The 14,668-nt window shown below is 38.0% G+C and overlaps 2 protein-coding genes and 2 long non-coding RNA genes across 5 annotated transcripts in view; 1 reads left to right on the top strand and 3 right to left on the bottom strand.

Annotated features, from left to right (window-relative positions):
• Positions 1 to 14,668, top strand: part of LOC136848071 (C2 domain-containing protein 5) — a 201,875-nt gene that overhangs the window by 67,077 nt on the left and 120,130 nt on the right. For both annotated transcript variants that reach the window (XM_067120245.1, XM_067120244.1), the window contains exons 7-8: positions 3,072 to 5,491; positions 14,246 to 14,416. In XM_067120245.1, coding sequence (XP_066976346.1) covers positions 3,072 to 5,491; positions 14,246 to 14,416 — 2,591 coding nt within the window. The remainder of the gene's footprint in view (positions 1 to 3,071; positions 5,492 to 14,245; positions 14,417 to 14,668) is intronic.
• On the bottom strand, positions 6,397 to 7,035 carry LOC136848074 (uncharacterized). The gene is made up of 3 exons (XR_010855928.1): positions 6,989 to 7,035; positions 6,763 to 6,830; positions 6,397 to 6,557 (listed from the first exon to the last, which is right to left on the bottom strand). It is a non-coding gene; the product is annotated as an uncharacterized lncRNA (long non-coding RNA).
• On the bottom strand, positions 7,219 to 7,993 carry LOC136848073 (uncharacterized). The gene is made up of 3 exons (XR_010855927.1): positions 7,946 to 7,993; positions 7,759 to 7,824; positions 7,219 to 7,634 (listed from the first exon to the last, which is right to left on the bottom strand). It is a non-coding gene; the product is annotated as an uncharacterized lncRNA (long non-coding RNA).
• Positions 8,377 to 9,292, bottom strand: LOC136848072 (tigger transposable element-derived protein 1-like). The gene is made up of 2 exons (XM_067120246.1): positions 8,616 to 9,292; positions 8,377 to 8,463 (listed from the first exon to the last, which is right to left on the bottom strand). Exons 1-2 carry the CDS (start codon positions 9,283 to 9,285, stop codon positions 8,399 to 8,401), a joined length of 735 nt encoding a protein of 244 aa, XP_066976347.1. The 5' UTR covers positions 9,286 to 9,292; the 3' UTR covers positions 8,377 to 8,398.

Raw genomic sequence — 14,668 nt, 5'->3', positions numbered from 1 at the left:
TGTTCATTAACCTGGATGCATGATTTTAAAAATTTTTAAGAAATGTTTAGCCATTTTCAAGTTCAGAATCCATGGAAGGTACATGGATGAGTAGCTGTCCATGAGTTGGCACATCTAATTTCTGGATGGATGTACCTGTATATATTGTTTCCTGTCATTTTTCATTAGTATTCATTGACAACACACAGGTATTGTACATTGTTGGAAAGTGTTGTTAATGGTTCTGGACATCCAAAGAAAATTTAAAGAAAGTACGACTGTAAGAGGAACAACTATACTTGTATGATAAGAAAGTAACTTTAAAAAATCATATAAATTGATGTGTATACAGTACCGTGTAGATCATGGAATGCTCTGTTGTCACCAGAGTACAACATCTGTAAGGTTTTTCATTGCTTATGACTTGAAAGCAAACTGCCATCTTCAGTATAATTTTCATATGACGTGTCTGAAGAGATTGCAGAGGAGGGCTTTATCACTGGAATCTTGTTAATTTTGCTTTGCACCTGCTTTTATGCACACTAATAAAGCAGTTTGGAGGCAAGTCTGGTACTTTAACATTGAAAACAAGACCTAAAAGATTTTTAGAGGGAGAGAATAATTTTATCTTAATTGTGATTAAGTGATTAACAATTTACATTGTAGTGTGCTATATCTGCAGCAGCTACAGTTTACTATCATTACATTAAAAGATTAGCAGCATAAAGTTGTTGAGGTTAAGATACACGAGTTTAAAGTTAGTTTATTGCAGAATTTCGGTCACCATAAATAAGTAGTAAGTGAAAAAAATTATGGAAACTATGAACTAAACTTCATCAAATCTTGAGATCCTTAATGTTTATAGTTTTTAAATTTCAACCAAGGCTTTATTTTTGATAAAATACTTATATTTATGAAATCTGAAAGGAATTTGAACCCACTTTTTATATTGTATCATTGCTGTGATTTTTATTTATTTCATACTTTGTATAAATAATGTACTTGCACTGTTGGGCTTACTGATATTCCTCTGGAAGTAACAGTTCCTTTTGTTTGAATAGTAAAGGGTTAAGTTTTTAAAATTTAATTATTTTTAATGGTAGAATGAATTATGTGAATTTATGTTGGAGATTTATGCAGCTTCTACTGTGTTGCAGTTTTGATTAGTCTTAGACTTACTACAAATTTGGAGAATCTTGGTTAAAATAAGTGTACTGCATACCCCTTGGGCTTCTTAACTCTTACTTTAAATTTTCTAGAAGCTTCAGGTAGGATATTAAATAATTTTAATTCGTTTTCTGTAACTTATGTTCAGTGTTAAGTAGGCTTTAATGAATCTCAGTTTCCATGAAATCTTACTGAACTTCATTTTATAAATATTTTTGTTTGTGCTTTAGTCTTCAGTGTTTGCCTGTCCAAGAAATGCCATTTTATAGTTGTTTGTTTCTTTTAGACAAATAATAGGTAAAACTGTTCTTATTGAATGGGCGGATGTATGAGAAGTAGGGGGCATTTTTTAACATTATTATTGATTCAAGTGTTACAAAGTTTTTGTTAATGAAGATTTTTGTAAGGTCAGTTAAAGTTATGCCTGTGCAGTCAGAATCTGTTGTTATTGTTATAAAAGTACTGTGGGTAATTTATTTTGCATTCTTTGTGATAGGTTACAGATTTGTTGATGCAAAATTGGTGATGTTTTGAAGTTTTGTTCTGATATACTGTACCTGCTTTTAGTTGATAATAGGCATTTTGGGAAGGGTATCTCAAAGTGTTTTTTAATCAAATATTAAAGCCCATGACATAGGTAATTTTTATATTCTTAATGGTATTTCAGTGCAGGAGTATTTTAAATTATTGCTGATGTGATTCCTTATATATCTCTTGGAACATTACTTAGTCAAGTAAATTTGTAAAGGAGTAAATCTGTCATGTAGAGTCACTCTTGATATGCTCCCCAGCTCACTTCCTTGGTGCTGTATCTCATTATAGAAGTGTTTTCAAACTTACTTCAGAACATAGCATAATTGTTTGTTACTAGAACAGCAGCTTCAGTTAGTGTTTCCTTTGATTAAGAATTAAAGAATATTTTCCTGCTGTTGGTTGGCCTTCATGGGAGCATTATAGTTTGTTGCACAATAAGTTGTCACCCCAGAATATTAACCTTTAGAGGCATTTCAGGAGAGATCTACTCAAAAACAAAATTAGATACTGAATAATAGATACAAAACCAAAAAGATAAATTTGTATGAATTTTTAAAGTTTGTTATTAGTTTTTTCTTACATATGTGATGATAAAAGAAAATAAGTACTTTCAGAGCATTTTATGTACTTTTTCATAAGCTGCCTGTCTTGGATAGGTTAGATAATTAATATATTTTTTTTTTACTCAGGAAGATTTTGATACATCAGGCTCATATGACAGAAAAAAAAAGTTTCCAAACATTTTAGTTACCTGTATTCGCTGGGAGGAGAGCAAGATTGTTACTTCAGTAAAAAAAAACTAACTTTTATTTTATTCATTCCATAGGTCATTGTATTCAGGTGGGGCTTTCACCATCATCATAATCACCGCCATCATCATTTTTATGCTAGCTTTTTCCTTGGGGTTAGACATGAAGTGAGTTTTCTCTACTCTCTTGAGCTTTGCACATCCTTAATTTTCTCATACCATTTCTTTAAGTAAGGAGAACAAAGGCTGTGTATGAGGCCTGCACTGTATCCTTACAGAATTTATTGAAAGCTGGTGGTATTGCTAGCAAATGTATGTAATAGGAAAGAGGTTTTAGAAAAAAAATTTTGGGTTAATTTCTTGGTGTGACTTATTTTTTTATATTTGTTTTTTGTGTAACATCAATCCTTATGTTGTAATCGCTAGGGTTATTTGATTAATTTGGCTTTTTTTTTCTTTCCCCCCTTTTCCCTGCTCTGGACCTGCTGAAACTGTACTGTATTGTATTTAAAACCATATGTAACATTTAACTGATTTTGACGACACAAATAACGGGCTTAACTCAATTTGTGTTTTGAATCAATTTGTCCTGTATTAACATTTATTTTAACACTTGCTGTTGATATCCTTATGAAATCATTAGTGGTGAAGATGAAATTGTGCTAGAGAACATGTATGTTGCTGTGCCAAACTCAGATAGACCTATGCCAATATCTGTTGTTCATCTTCCAAAAAAGCACTCTGCATCTGCCCAGGAGTCTCTGTCTTCACTATGGTTTTCACAGCCACAAGTAGACCCAAGATCAAGTCCTAAGAGTTCTGCTTCCATTCCTTCTCAGTATCCTCCTCAATGGCTTGATCTCATGGTAAATCCATCTTCTGACCAGGTTAAGCCGCTCTCTGGCCAGGCGGCTCTGACAAATGCCAGAAGAGTGTTAATGGGATTGCCGCTTGTAAGACGTAAACGTTCTGGGACGGTGACTCAGCATCCTCCAGTTTATCTTCAACGCAATTCTAATTTTCCTCATGGTAACCAATTTCATCATCATCATCAGAGAAGTGATGGAGGTTACGTGAAGCCTTGCAAACCAAAGCATTCTTGGCCTGTGCCTAATATGAGTCCAAGCAAGTCTTATAACTGGTCAGGAATGCACTCTATCAATCGGGGTAGTAAAGATTCTTTAAAGGCAGGGCTCAAAAAAACTGCACAAAGAATGATGAGGTTGAGAGGTTCATTAGAAAAATCCCAAAGTTTTGATTCAAGTCCTTTAAAAGCAAATATAGGGTTTATAGCAAAAAGTGCAAGTTTGAAGTTAGGTTCAAAAGTTCAGAGTCCTGTTGGGAAATTGTTAGGTAAATCTCAAGGAAAGTCAAAGGTTTCAAAATCAACAAGCTTAAGGGAATCAGTGACATCTCCTGATGATTCTGTCGAGGATTGGGATCTTGATTCGCCTGATGTTGAAGTCATTGGCTTAGAGGAAGAGGATACAGCTACTCAGTATTCTGATGAAGATGACATTGGTCAAGAAATTACAAGCATTGAATATTCATACAAAACCTTATCCAATGCCTTTTCTGATCCTACTTTGAATAAAAGTATTTATGCAATGCAGAGTTACCCAGAGATGAATGCCCCACTTGGACCAATTCAGTTCATCTCATCTGATGAGGATACTTGCAGTTCTGATCCTGTATCTTCAGACTTCAGTAGCCCAGAACATGAGATGAAATCACCCGTCACAGTGCCTACTCTTCAGACACCTCAGAAGTTTTATATGAGTGAGGAAGAGCTTACGTCTCATAGCTCTCTGGAGAGTCATTTTACAGGTCCTGTAGATGTCAGTGATCTTCATACATCACATGGATCGTTTGAAATCCACAGAAAAGGACAAGGAACCCCTCCTCAGTCAGCTGCAGAATATCAAAACAGTTACTCCATTGAAGAACCTAGTAGACCAGTAGGTCAGTTTGATCATTTTCAGGGAAACCTATATGATCTCTGTGAGCCATATTCAAACCCAACTCCACTGAGAGCAGTTGATGAGCTAGAAGATTCTAGTCATGTTGGGCCTGCTCCTAAAAGGGCTCTATGCCATGAAAGGAAAAGTGGTATTAATATGTTTGTAAAACAGAGCAATGTGAATGAAAATGAAATAAGCCTAACAGATACTGATCTTACAGAAAATCTAAATGTAGATTTTAATGCAAGCAACAAGAGAAAGGCATATGAGCTTAGACCAGCAATACTTCATGTTACCTCTGGCACTCTCCCCAATATAGCAGTCATTCCCTCAAGTCCAGTCCTTCCTTCAAAAATTAGAACTACCTTAGCAGATACCTTAGAGGAGAACCATTGTGATGCTATGGACTTAACCCTCACTTCAGTGACAGATGGTAACGTCGCATCAACAGAGGTAGTTAGAGATAGTGAGGATGAAAGTAAAAGTTCAGCAACAGCAGTGATGTCTGCATCGGGTAAATCAGGCTCTAATCACCCTAGTGCATCCAAGGTTAATTCTCCTCCTCCTTCACCTTCTCCTCCCTTTCTCCATGCTTCATATTCTGACTCCTTAATCAATCCAGGCTCCTCTTCCTTGGTTGTTACTCCTTCTGCATCAGGTTATTTATCTTCCCCTTCATCTTCACCTTCATTTCAACATGTAGCTAGCAGTGTGAGCATGGATGGTGACTTGCTTCATTGTGCTGTAGATGTAGCTGCTAAGTGTCCCTCCCACCCTGTGTACATCTCTAGCTTAGATATGCTAGTGGACGCACGACCCGGCTCAGCATCGATGGTAGGCTCTCCGAAGCGTTCATCTCGTAGTCGTCATACTAGTGGGTGTTACCCCATATCCAGGAGTCCGTTACCTATTGATGCTGATGGTTCAAAGAGTGAAAGTGGTGGTGGTGGCAGTACAGTGGGGATATCATCTGCAGCAGTGAATGGCGGAGCTCCCACTCATTCCCCAACTCATTCAGGAAAACTAGCAAGTCCTGCTCGTACACCAGGTGTCTCAATCAACAGGCGTTCTTCAGATTCTGATCTTTCTATTACACCCAAGGGTAAGTTCTCATTGTCCAGTTTTTATATAATTTTCATTTTTATGGTGTCATTCAATTCTAGCAGACAATTTTCATTAGATTTGCTTTAGTTCATTTACCTGTAACCTTCTGTTCAAACAAGTTTTTTTAATTGACAGTTTATATATCTGACAGTTTATATCTTTAAATGACAGTTTATATATCTGAGTGATGTCCATCCTATGTGTTGCTGCACAAACAGAGACCCTGATAGTTTACAGGTGCTTTTATTTTAGAAAATTGGTAACAGCTGTGGGAATATTAGCTGTGGTTATTGAGGGACGTTAAACTGACCTCAGATATCTGGGAAAACAATACCTTATTCTCTCCCATGTTGCAGCTAAAGAGCAAACATATTCAGACTGGGGCTGTATATTTTTGTTTATTGCTAATACTGTACATTTATTATTCTTTTTTCTTACAAACTCATTAATCATGAATTTCCTTACTTTTATGTGAAATGCACCCAGTCACACCAACTTGATACTCTTTGAATAAGAAAATTCCCACTGTGCATGCCTTAGTCATACTCCACAGTCCTGCAGGGTGACACATTACTCTTGTGATTGCATTGAAGTTGTTATGCTGCTGTGCTTCCCTTCTTCCTACTTTGGAGATCTTCTGAAACAGCCTGACTTGTACCAACTTCACAGCCAGAATCACTGCATCTTCATGTATAGGGATTATCAAGCACAATTTCCAAGAAAGTGGATTAATGGAAGTCACTGCAGTGCAGGTCCCCCACCCTTGGCCTTTACTTGGGAAATTGGGAGAGATTTGTGGCCAAGTGTGATGAATGGTTTTCATCCTCATTATATATATATATATACAGGCAGTCCCCGGTTTACGACGGTGGTTCCGTTCTTGCGCCCGTCGTAACCCGAAAATCGTCGTAAAGCGGAACGATGGCATACGACGCCAGAAAATTGTATAAAAATTTGAAACAAAAGTTATGAAAGCCTTACTTTTAATCCTTTGGGTATACTGCATGTTGTTTCTTGATGTTTTACCTACATTTTGATGTGGTGTGTATCCAAAACTGGTGGTTCTGGAATGTAAAAATTTACAATTTACTACAAAGTACAGTACTGTACAGTAAATCCTGTATGCAGTAAAGTATAGAGTACTGTACATATACTGCACAAAAGTAAAATACAACATGTTATACAGTAACACAGGTGTACAGTACACTGTACTGTACTGTAATTTATACCAAAGAGTTTATAAAGATAAAAAAAAAGTGAATTCCTTACTTTTATTTTGGAAACCCCGTGCTTCTTAACCCTGGAAAAATGGTGTGGCCTCATGATTCAGGGGGATTCTGGAATGTAAAAATTTAGTATTAGTGTACGTATAATACTGTACAGTAGTCCTGCATGCAACAAAGTACAGTACTGTACTGTATAAATACAGAACAGTCAGTATTTTACAGTAGAATAATAAATATATAAAAATTATAAAGAGTTAGGAATTCCTTACCTCATTCAGTGATTGTCAAAGCTGTTACAACCGCAGGCTAGGTTGGGAGATGGAGATTGTATGCGTGGGAGCCTGCAATGATAAGGATAAAATTGCTGCAGAGTTTGTACTGTATGTGTTACACTGTTCTGTATCAGTTCAGGTATTTCACAAACCTATGTTCAACAGTACAAAATAAAAATATGAATGCCTTACCTAATTTCAGTGATTTTTAGAAGATGGAGGCGAGGGATGAGGGAGCTCTAGTAAAGGTGCTGGGCAGTCTGGAATATTAGAATGAAGACGTTACTTTATATTTATCAAATGTACTGTACATATGACCATTTATAACATTAAAAACAGTGAAGAATTCAATACCTTGAGTGATTTGAAAGATGTAGGCTACATGAGGAAGGTTTTGTACAGTTCCAGTAGAGGTCAGGTTAAAGGTGCATGTCAGTCTGGAATGATAATGTACATGATAAAGATTAGAATAAAGTACTTCTGTGGATTTCATAAACAGTACACTAATTTTATAAAATGTATAACAATTTATAAAACAGAAAGTGTTCTTACCAAATTCTAGTGGTTGGCTTGCTTACTGGGATGGGCATATGGTAGATGAGAACAGGGGGCTATGGTGTGGCATCTGCAGGTGCTTGGGAGTCTGCAATGAAAAGATAGAAATGATACTGTACACAGCAGTACTGTACTGTACTGTATAAGTATAATAACACAATTTAAAACAATGTAGGCTAATAGAAATTTCTAAAAAGTGAAGAATTCCTTACCTGGTGGACATGAAATGGGTGCAGGTGCTACTGGTGCAGGTGAATTTGGAGTTGAGCAGGGGACACCTGTCATTTGTGGAATGATAAAGATAGAAATTACCACACAGGGGTATGTATGCAATAAGCTACTGTACTGTATACAGTTTTATAAAGTGATTTGAAAGAAAAAAAGTCATGAAATCCTTACCTGATGGGGCTGGAGAGGGGATAAGGTCAGCTGAGTTGGGCCGGGAGGAATGATAATGATTATGTAAAGTTACAGCAAATACTAAAGCAATAGTGTACTGTACAGTGGGTGAAGTGCAGTACACTTTTTGTAACATTTATAAAAATTTATAAAACATTAAAAAAACATTAAGAATTCCTTACCTGGTGAAGTTGGAGAGGAGACAGGAGGGTCCGTAACTTCAAAACCCTGGAATTCTTCAGGGGGTCAGGACTGTCATCACTACCAAAGAGATCTGGAATGGCACATAATGAAATAAATTAGGTTATGCGATAGTAAATATAAAATTTGTACCATATGTACAGTACTGTATTACAAATGATTTCATGCATGAAAATTATAAAAATTAAACACTTAGGAATTCCTTACCTGATAGAGCTGGAAAAGCTGCTGGGAGGTTACTGCAGGTACAGGTTAGGGCTCAGGTTCTGATTCATAGCCAGGTAGAGGTTCTGGGGAATCTGGATTAGGAGTCACTTCTGCAATGATACAAATGATAAAATTTATTGGGTTATGCTGTGTATCTACAGTATGTAAATATAAATTGCAGTAACATTTTTATAAATATTATTACAAGTTATAACAATTTATATTACAGCAGTTAATAAAAATAAAGTTGAGAAATCCTTACCTAGACTAGGAGTGGCAGGTGGTGCTGAAGACTTCTTCACGAAGAAAGAGTCTAGCCTAGACTGCACTTTCTTCTTCAGCTGCTTCTCCTTCAGCGCCTCCCTGTAGCACGTAGTAAGATCCAGCATTCCTCTGCGAATCCTCTCAAACCTGGCAATGTTAGGGTCCTCACCCTCAAATGCTGCCAAACATTTCTCCAGGTGAGCAAAACCCTCTGTCAAGCCCTTGATTGTTAATTCCTTGACCTTTGGTTGTGGTGCCTCTTCCTCCTCCTCGATCATCTGCTTCTCCAGCTCAATGAGGTCCTCCGATGACAATTCCTCTCCGTGGGATGCCAGCAGCTCGGTGACATCCTCAGCTTCCAAGTCCAGTTTCAGCCTCTTGCTTAGCCCAACAATTTTCCTTGTCACAGCCTCAACATCTTCTGCCTGCTCAAACCCCTTAAAACTATTCACAAACTGCGGACACAGTTTCTTCCACGCACCATTCAGAGTCGACACCTTTACTTCGTCCCAAGCACGTGCGATGTTCGTCACAGCATCTGCAATGTTGTAGCCCTTCCAAAAATCTTTCAGAGTCAACTCCTTGTTACCTTCAACGGCCCGTAAAGCAGCGCGTATTGTCCTCCTCAGGTAGTATGCCTTGAAGTTAGCAATGACTCCCTGGTCCATCGGCTGTATGAGGATGTAGTATTTGGTGGTAGATACACCACCTTCACATTAGGGTTCATATTACTAAGATTAGCCGGGTGACCAGGGGCATTGTCTAAGACAAGCAGGACCTTAAAAGGCAGACCCTTCGAGGCACAATACCTTTCCACTGCGGGCACAAAGTGGTCATTGAACCAGTCCTCAAAGACCATCAAGGTAACCCAAGCTTTCTTATTGGACTTCCAAATGACGGGGAGTTGACTCTTGAAAATGCCCTTAAAAGCCCTGGGATTTTCTGCCAAGTACACTAGCAAGGGCTTAAGCTTCAAATCGCCACTAGCATTGGCCCCAAAGAGTAAAGTCAGCCTCTCCTTACCAGCTTTATGGCCTGGTGCTGACCTCTCCTCCTTGGAAATGTATGTACGATTTGGCATTCTTTTCCAAAATAACCCTGTCTCATCTACATTAAATACCTGGTCAGCAGTGTAACCACCTTCCTAATTATCTCAGCCAAACCACTAGGAAACTTTCTGCTGCTACGTCATCAGCGCTAGCAGCTTCACCTTGCAACTTCACATTGTGCAAATTTGCACGAGCCTTGAAGCGGTTAAACCAACCCCTACTGGCGGAAAATTCTTCACTAGCACTGCCTTCCCCATTTTCTTCACCACTGCCGCATGCAGCTCCCTAGCCTTCTCTTGAATCACACTCAGGCTCACTGGAACACGCCGTTGGTTCTGGTCTTCCAGCCAGATCAACAATAACTTCTCCATCTCCACTACGTTCTGGCCACGTTGCTTCACGTTAATCACCGTTGCCTTCATTGGTGCAGCGTCTTGCACATGTTTCAGAATACGCTGCTTGTCCTTCACTATGGTAACAACCGTCGTTCTGCTAAGGCCCAAGGCACGGCCTATCTCGGTGTTACTTTCACCCTTCTCCGAACGCTTAATTACGTCGCATTTGACTTCCATGGTGATGCTCTTCCTCGGCTTCTTGGATGCACTAGCATCAGATGATAAATTCTGCCGTTTTGGAGCCATAGTGAAGGCACAATTCACGAAAAACTGCAGCTAAAGAAAAGCAACAATGAGGCAACGTACCTAACTCTGCGGAGGCAAAACACGTGAGTGAGAAAGGGTTGTTTGGTATTGTTACGCGACGCCTGCGTGATCGACCCAGGAAGGTCGTTGTCCGGTCAACTACTGTACAGTACCAATGCAGTTACATACAGAGCGCAGCCACGCTCCACGAAACTAGTTCCGCTTACAAAGCGGCGTAAAAAGCGCCGAAAAATAGTCATAACCTTGCAATGTATTTTAATAATTGTAACCAGAAACTGATTTTTGATGATTACTGTTAAACCAGAAACAGATTTTTATAAATATACGTAATTGAAAAGCGTCGTAAACAGGCTGCGTCGTAAACAGGCTGCGTCGTCAAACTCGAAACAAACGTCGTAAGCCGGCCTGGATTTTTTTAATGAATATATCTGAAAACCGTCGTAAACTCGAACGTCGTAAAGTCGAACCGTCAGAAGTAGTTGGGGACCGCTTGTATATATATATATATATATATATATATATATATATATATATATATATATATATATATATATATATATATATATATATATATATATATATATATATATATATATATATATATATATATATATATATATAACTTCCTGAGTAACATAATATGCAAGAGTGAAATCTCTCGTTTACCCCCTCCCTCTTCCTCCCCACCCCATTTTCTAGAACTCATCAAAGCATGATGTTCTCTAGAGCATTCCACACATAAAGCCACCTTATAGCCAGGGCTTCAGAACATCACTTTCTTCTTTTTGACTTGTTCCCATTTCCTCATATTTGCACCTCTATTCTGTTTGTTTTGCTTTCCTTTTTGTTGGCAATGTGCCAAGTAGTGCAATATTCTCACAAATTCTATTTCGCCCATCTGACTAATCGACAAGCCACTTGTTTCATCTTCCTGTAGAAGCTAACTGGCCAGTGTGTATTGCCAACAATTGAATTTTCTGTCTTATCGGATAGTGAAAAGTTGCCCTTTATTTCTAAATGCAGTCCCTCCTTTCTTCATGCCAGAGGGAAAGATGAGCATCCCTTGTTTGTTTTTGCTAATGTTCCCAACTAGTCGAGTGATGTTGTTGTGTAGATAGTCGCTTAGGTCTGGGCTGGTCTAGTGCTGTAATTTGATGGCATATAAGACACCCCCCCCCAATTTCAGCAAGGAATATTAAGAATAAATTTTTGTGACTGTTTACATTTAATGTTTCTTTTAAATATATAGCTGCAGTGTGGCAGAAAAAAATCTTAGACAAAACATGCAACTAGGACTGTGTAAGATTTTAGATGGGAGCTGATAACAAAAATTCCCTATATAGAATACATGAATATGGGAATCCAAACTGGACTGTGGCTGCCTGGCATACTGTACTCAGCTAGTCTAGGGATGCCAAGAAGACCCTCTTCTGGTTAGATTGCCTCACTAACTCCATCCTGAAAAGGTTTGCTGGACTATTTGATTATTGGTCATCATCTTCATTGCCTTCGGTACTACAGACAGGCAACTGTAGAACCCAGGTGATCTATCCTGCATCTCTGCCTGATTCTGGAAAATGGACTTCAGGTTGCTGTCCAAGGCTAGAACCTCTTGGAATTCTTGCTAAAGTCCACTGTTGCGATGAGAGAGGGGTTTTTACCTGAGAGGAAAGTTGGTGGTCAACTCTGATGACTCTATCACACAGAGCCCTCCTACTATCTCCTGCCAAAATCTCCAGAATTACTGGAGTCAAGCTCCACTTGTGTAGGATGGTGACTGTTCTCACATCTTTCTACTCTCTTATCAGAGGACTTTGGTATACAGTATACATTGTCCACTTGTTTGGGCTGAAATGGTAAACAATGTCTCCTTGCAGGAGTCCTCACGTTAGACACAGGATATTCCGTTAGACGGTAGCCGGGAAAAAAGCTTGGAAGCAAAAATAAAAAAGATAACCATTATGGGCAGGGATAACAGATGTCAGCGCTATCGCTTGCTGATTGGTTAGCATTTGTAAACAAACAGCAACACTAGAAATTTAGGAAAATTATTTACTAAAAGAAAAGGCTGACTAGCAAATAAAAGAAAAACATTGGAATTATACAAATGCACTGCCCAAATGCAGTTCATTTTCTGCATACAGGTGACTGAAAATGCTTATTTAAATGAGAATCTCGAACCTTTATGCAGATTCACTAAGCAATAAAGGGAAAAAAAGGCTGAAATAATTTATGAATTGCAGCAAAAAAAAGAGAGTGTTAGAACTGATAAATTGTTGAGAAAATAAGCAAAGTAAATTCTGCACAAACTTGCGAACAGCATTACAGACTTGCAAATGGGGATGAGAGTAGTTGGCCTTTACCTGAGTTCCAGGTAGCATGTGCATGGACGGAGTTGATTTTTCTTTCTAGGAGAGAACAGATTATTGAGTTGGGTATATTTGAGCCAATTGTGATTGATGGGTTTGTGATTACATTCACTGTAAAAAAAAAAAAAAAGCATTGTTCCTAGAAAAATTTGATTTTGATTTCTTACAAAATGGAACCTAAAAATCAGAAGCAGGTAACTTTAGCCTGGCACTTGACACAAGAATACTACGTGTTAGGGTTGGGATATTAAAAATGGTCACCCAGTAAATATGAATGGAAAAGTTAAGGAGAAAAGGATAAATTAAAGATTGAATAGCTAAAGAAATATAATGGAAATAAAGAGCTTTTGGCACTCTTGCAGTAAGGAACAATCTGTTAGTATCCCTACACACGCTTGCAGAGTGAAGTAATTGATTCATGGGTACCTGAAGTTCCAGGTGCCACTTGCACCAAGCTACTCTTAATATTCTTCTGTCAGTTAGAATAAAGAGTGAAGTGGAGTGAAGTGTTTGGGGACATTTGAAGACCCAAGATACTGTATAGGTATGGTGTTGTGAAGTACCAAACATTACAAAATTCTTGGCAAATCACATCAGACTGTAGGGAACCTGTCATTGTTTAATTTGTAGTTTCATATTTTCCTCTTCAAGAAAAAAATTTGAAACGAAGGGAAATTTGAAAAGGAGAAAATTAATGGCAAACCTCTAGGAATGATAGTAGTAAACTGAAAGGCAGACACATGAATGCTGACTCTTCTGGGTGCTTGAGACCAAAGGATACACCTGCACATATGCAGTACAGTGTACTGACTGACTGCTGTTGTCATTTTTAGAGGGATTGAAGTGTATGGAATTATTTTGCATGCACAAATGGGGTAATTTTAAGTAGTGGGTATACCCCTGTATCATGAAACAAAATTTCTTACTGTAACTGGATGGAAACTGGTTAGAAGGGTTGCGATTGCAGAGCTGCTAGAAGACTTAAAATCAGTTTGCACAGAGCACTCCAGTATAATTGGAGAAGTTGAGTAAGCAACAGAATGAACAGTGCTTTGTGATGTCGCTCCTGACCTATCAAAGTGAAACTCAGTGAACTGAAGATTTACATATTTGTGGGGAATATTTTACGTCTGGGTGCTGTTCAAATACTGTATTGTGATATTGACTTCAAAGGACTGTAGCACAGTAACGTCAGTGTCATTTCTTAAATTTTGGAGACATTCTCACACTCATGCTCATTATAATACTTCAGATTACAAAATTGTTGTCTGTTAAAATATTTTCACATCTCATGGTGCACAGCTGTACTCTGGTATCAGATCCCATGTTACGGTTACCAGCTTATATTGTACATAGAGCTGTGGATGTTTGTGTCTAAATTTTGTGCATGTACTATAGCTTAATGAATTTACCTATTTTTAATTACTGTTTACTTTTTTATCAATTTTATCCATGTATTTTCTGTTGTCTTTAGTTTGTCCATTTTTATGTTAGAACATTGCCTTCTGTAAAGCTCGTTGGTTGAGACATTGTTTCAATATACTTCAGGTGGCAGTTTGGCAGGGAGTGGAGGCTCTTCAGGTGGTGGTGGAGGCACGAGTAAAGGTGGAACACTGACAGGAGTTCATCGTCCTGTGATGACACAGGACTCTTTTGACATGCTGGAATATCCTTTTCTTACCATGAAAAAATTTCCTGCAGGGTTTCTTCAGCACCTTGGTATGTATGAAAATCTAAATTACCATTTAAACTTTATGAAGTTTTAAAATTTCTATTGTTATACGTTGTTAGAGTTTGTTACAAAATTTAATTACTCCTTTGGGAGACTAAGACCTGGAATGAGCTTTGGTTCCTGTATACATGCATGTTTCCTAAGTAAATATTATGAACTTTCATGGCATGCCTATGTATGATTTTATATAACTTAAAGTTTATATTTAAAAATAAAAAGGGATGGGGTCAGCTTATGTT

The sequence above is a fragment of the Macrobrachium rosenbergii genome, chromosome 18 (genome assembly GCF_040412425.1).
Source record: "Macrobrachium rosenbergii isolate ZJJX-2024 chromosome 18, ASM4041242v1, whole genome shotgun sequence".
Classification (NCBI taxonomy): Eukaryota; Metazoa; Arthropoda; class Malacostraca; order Decapoda; family Palaemonidae; genus Macrobrachium; species Macrobrachium rosenbergii.
The sequence above is the reverse complement of the archived record's forward strand: the minus strand, read 5'-3'. Positions and strand labels throughout refer to the sequence as shown.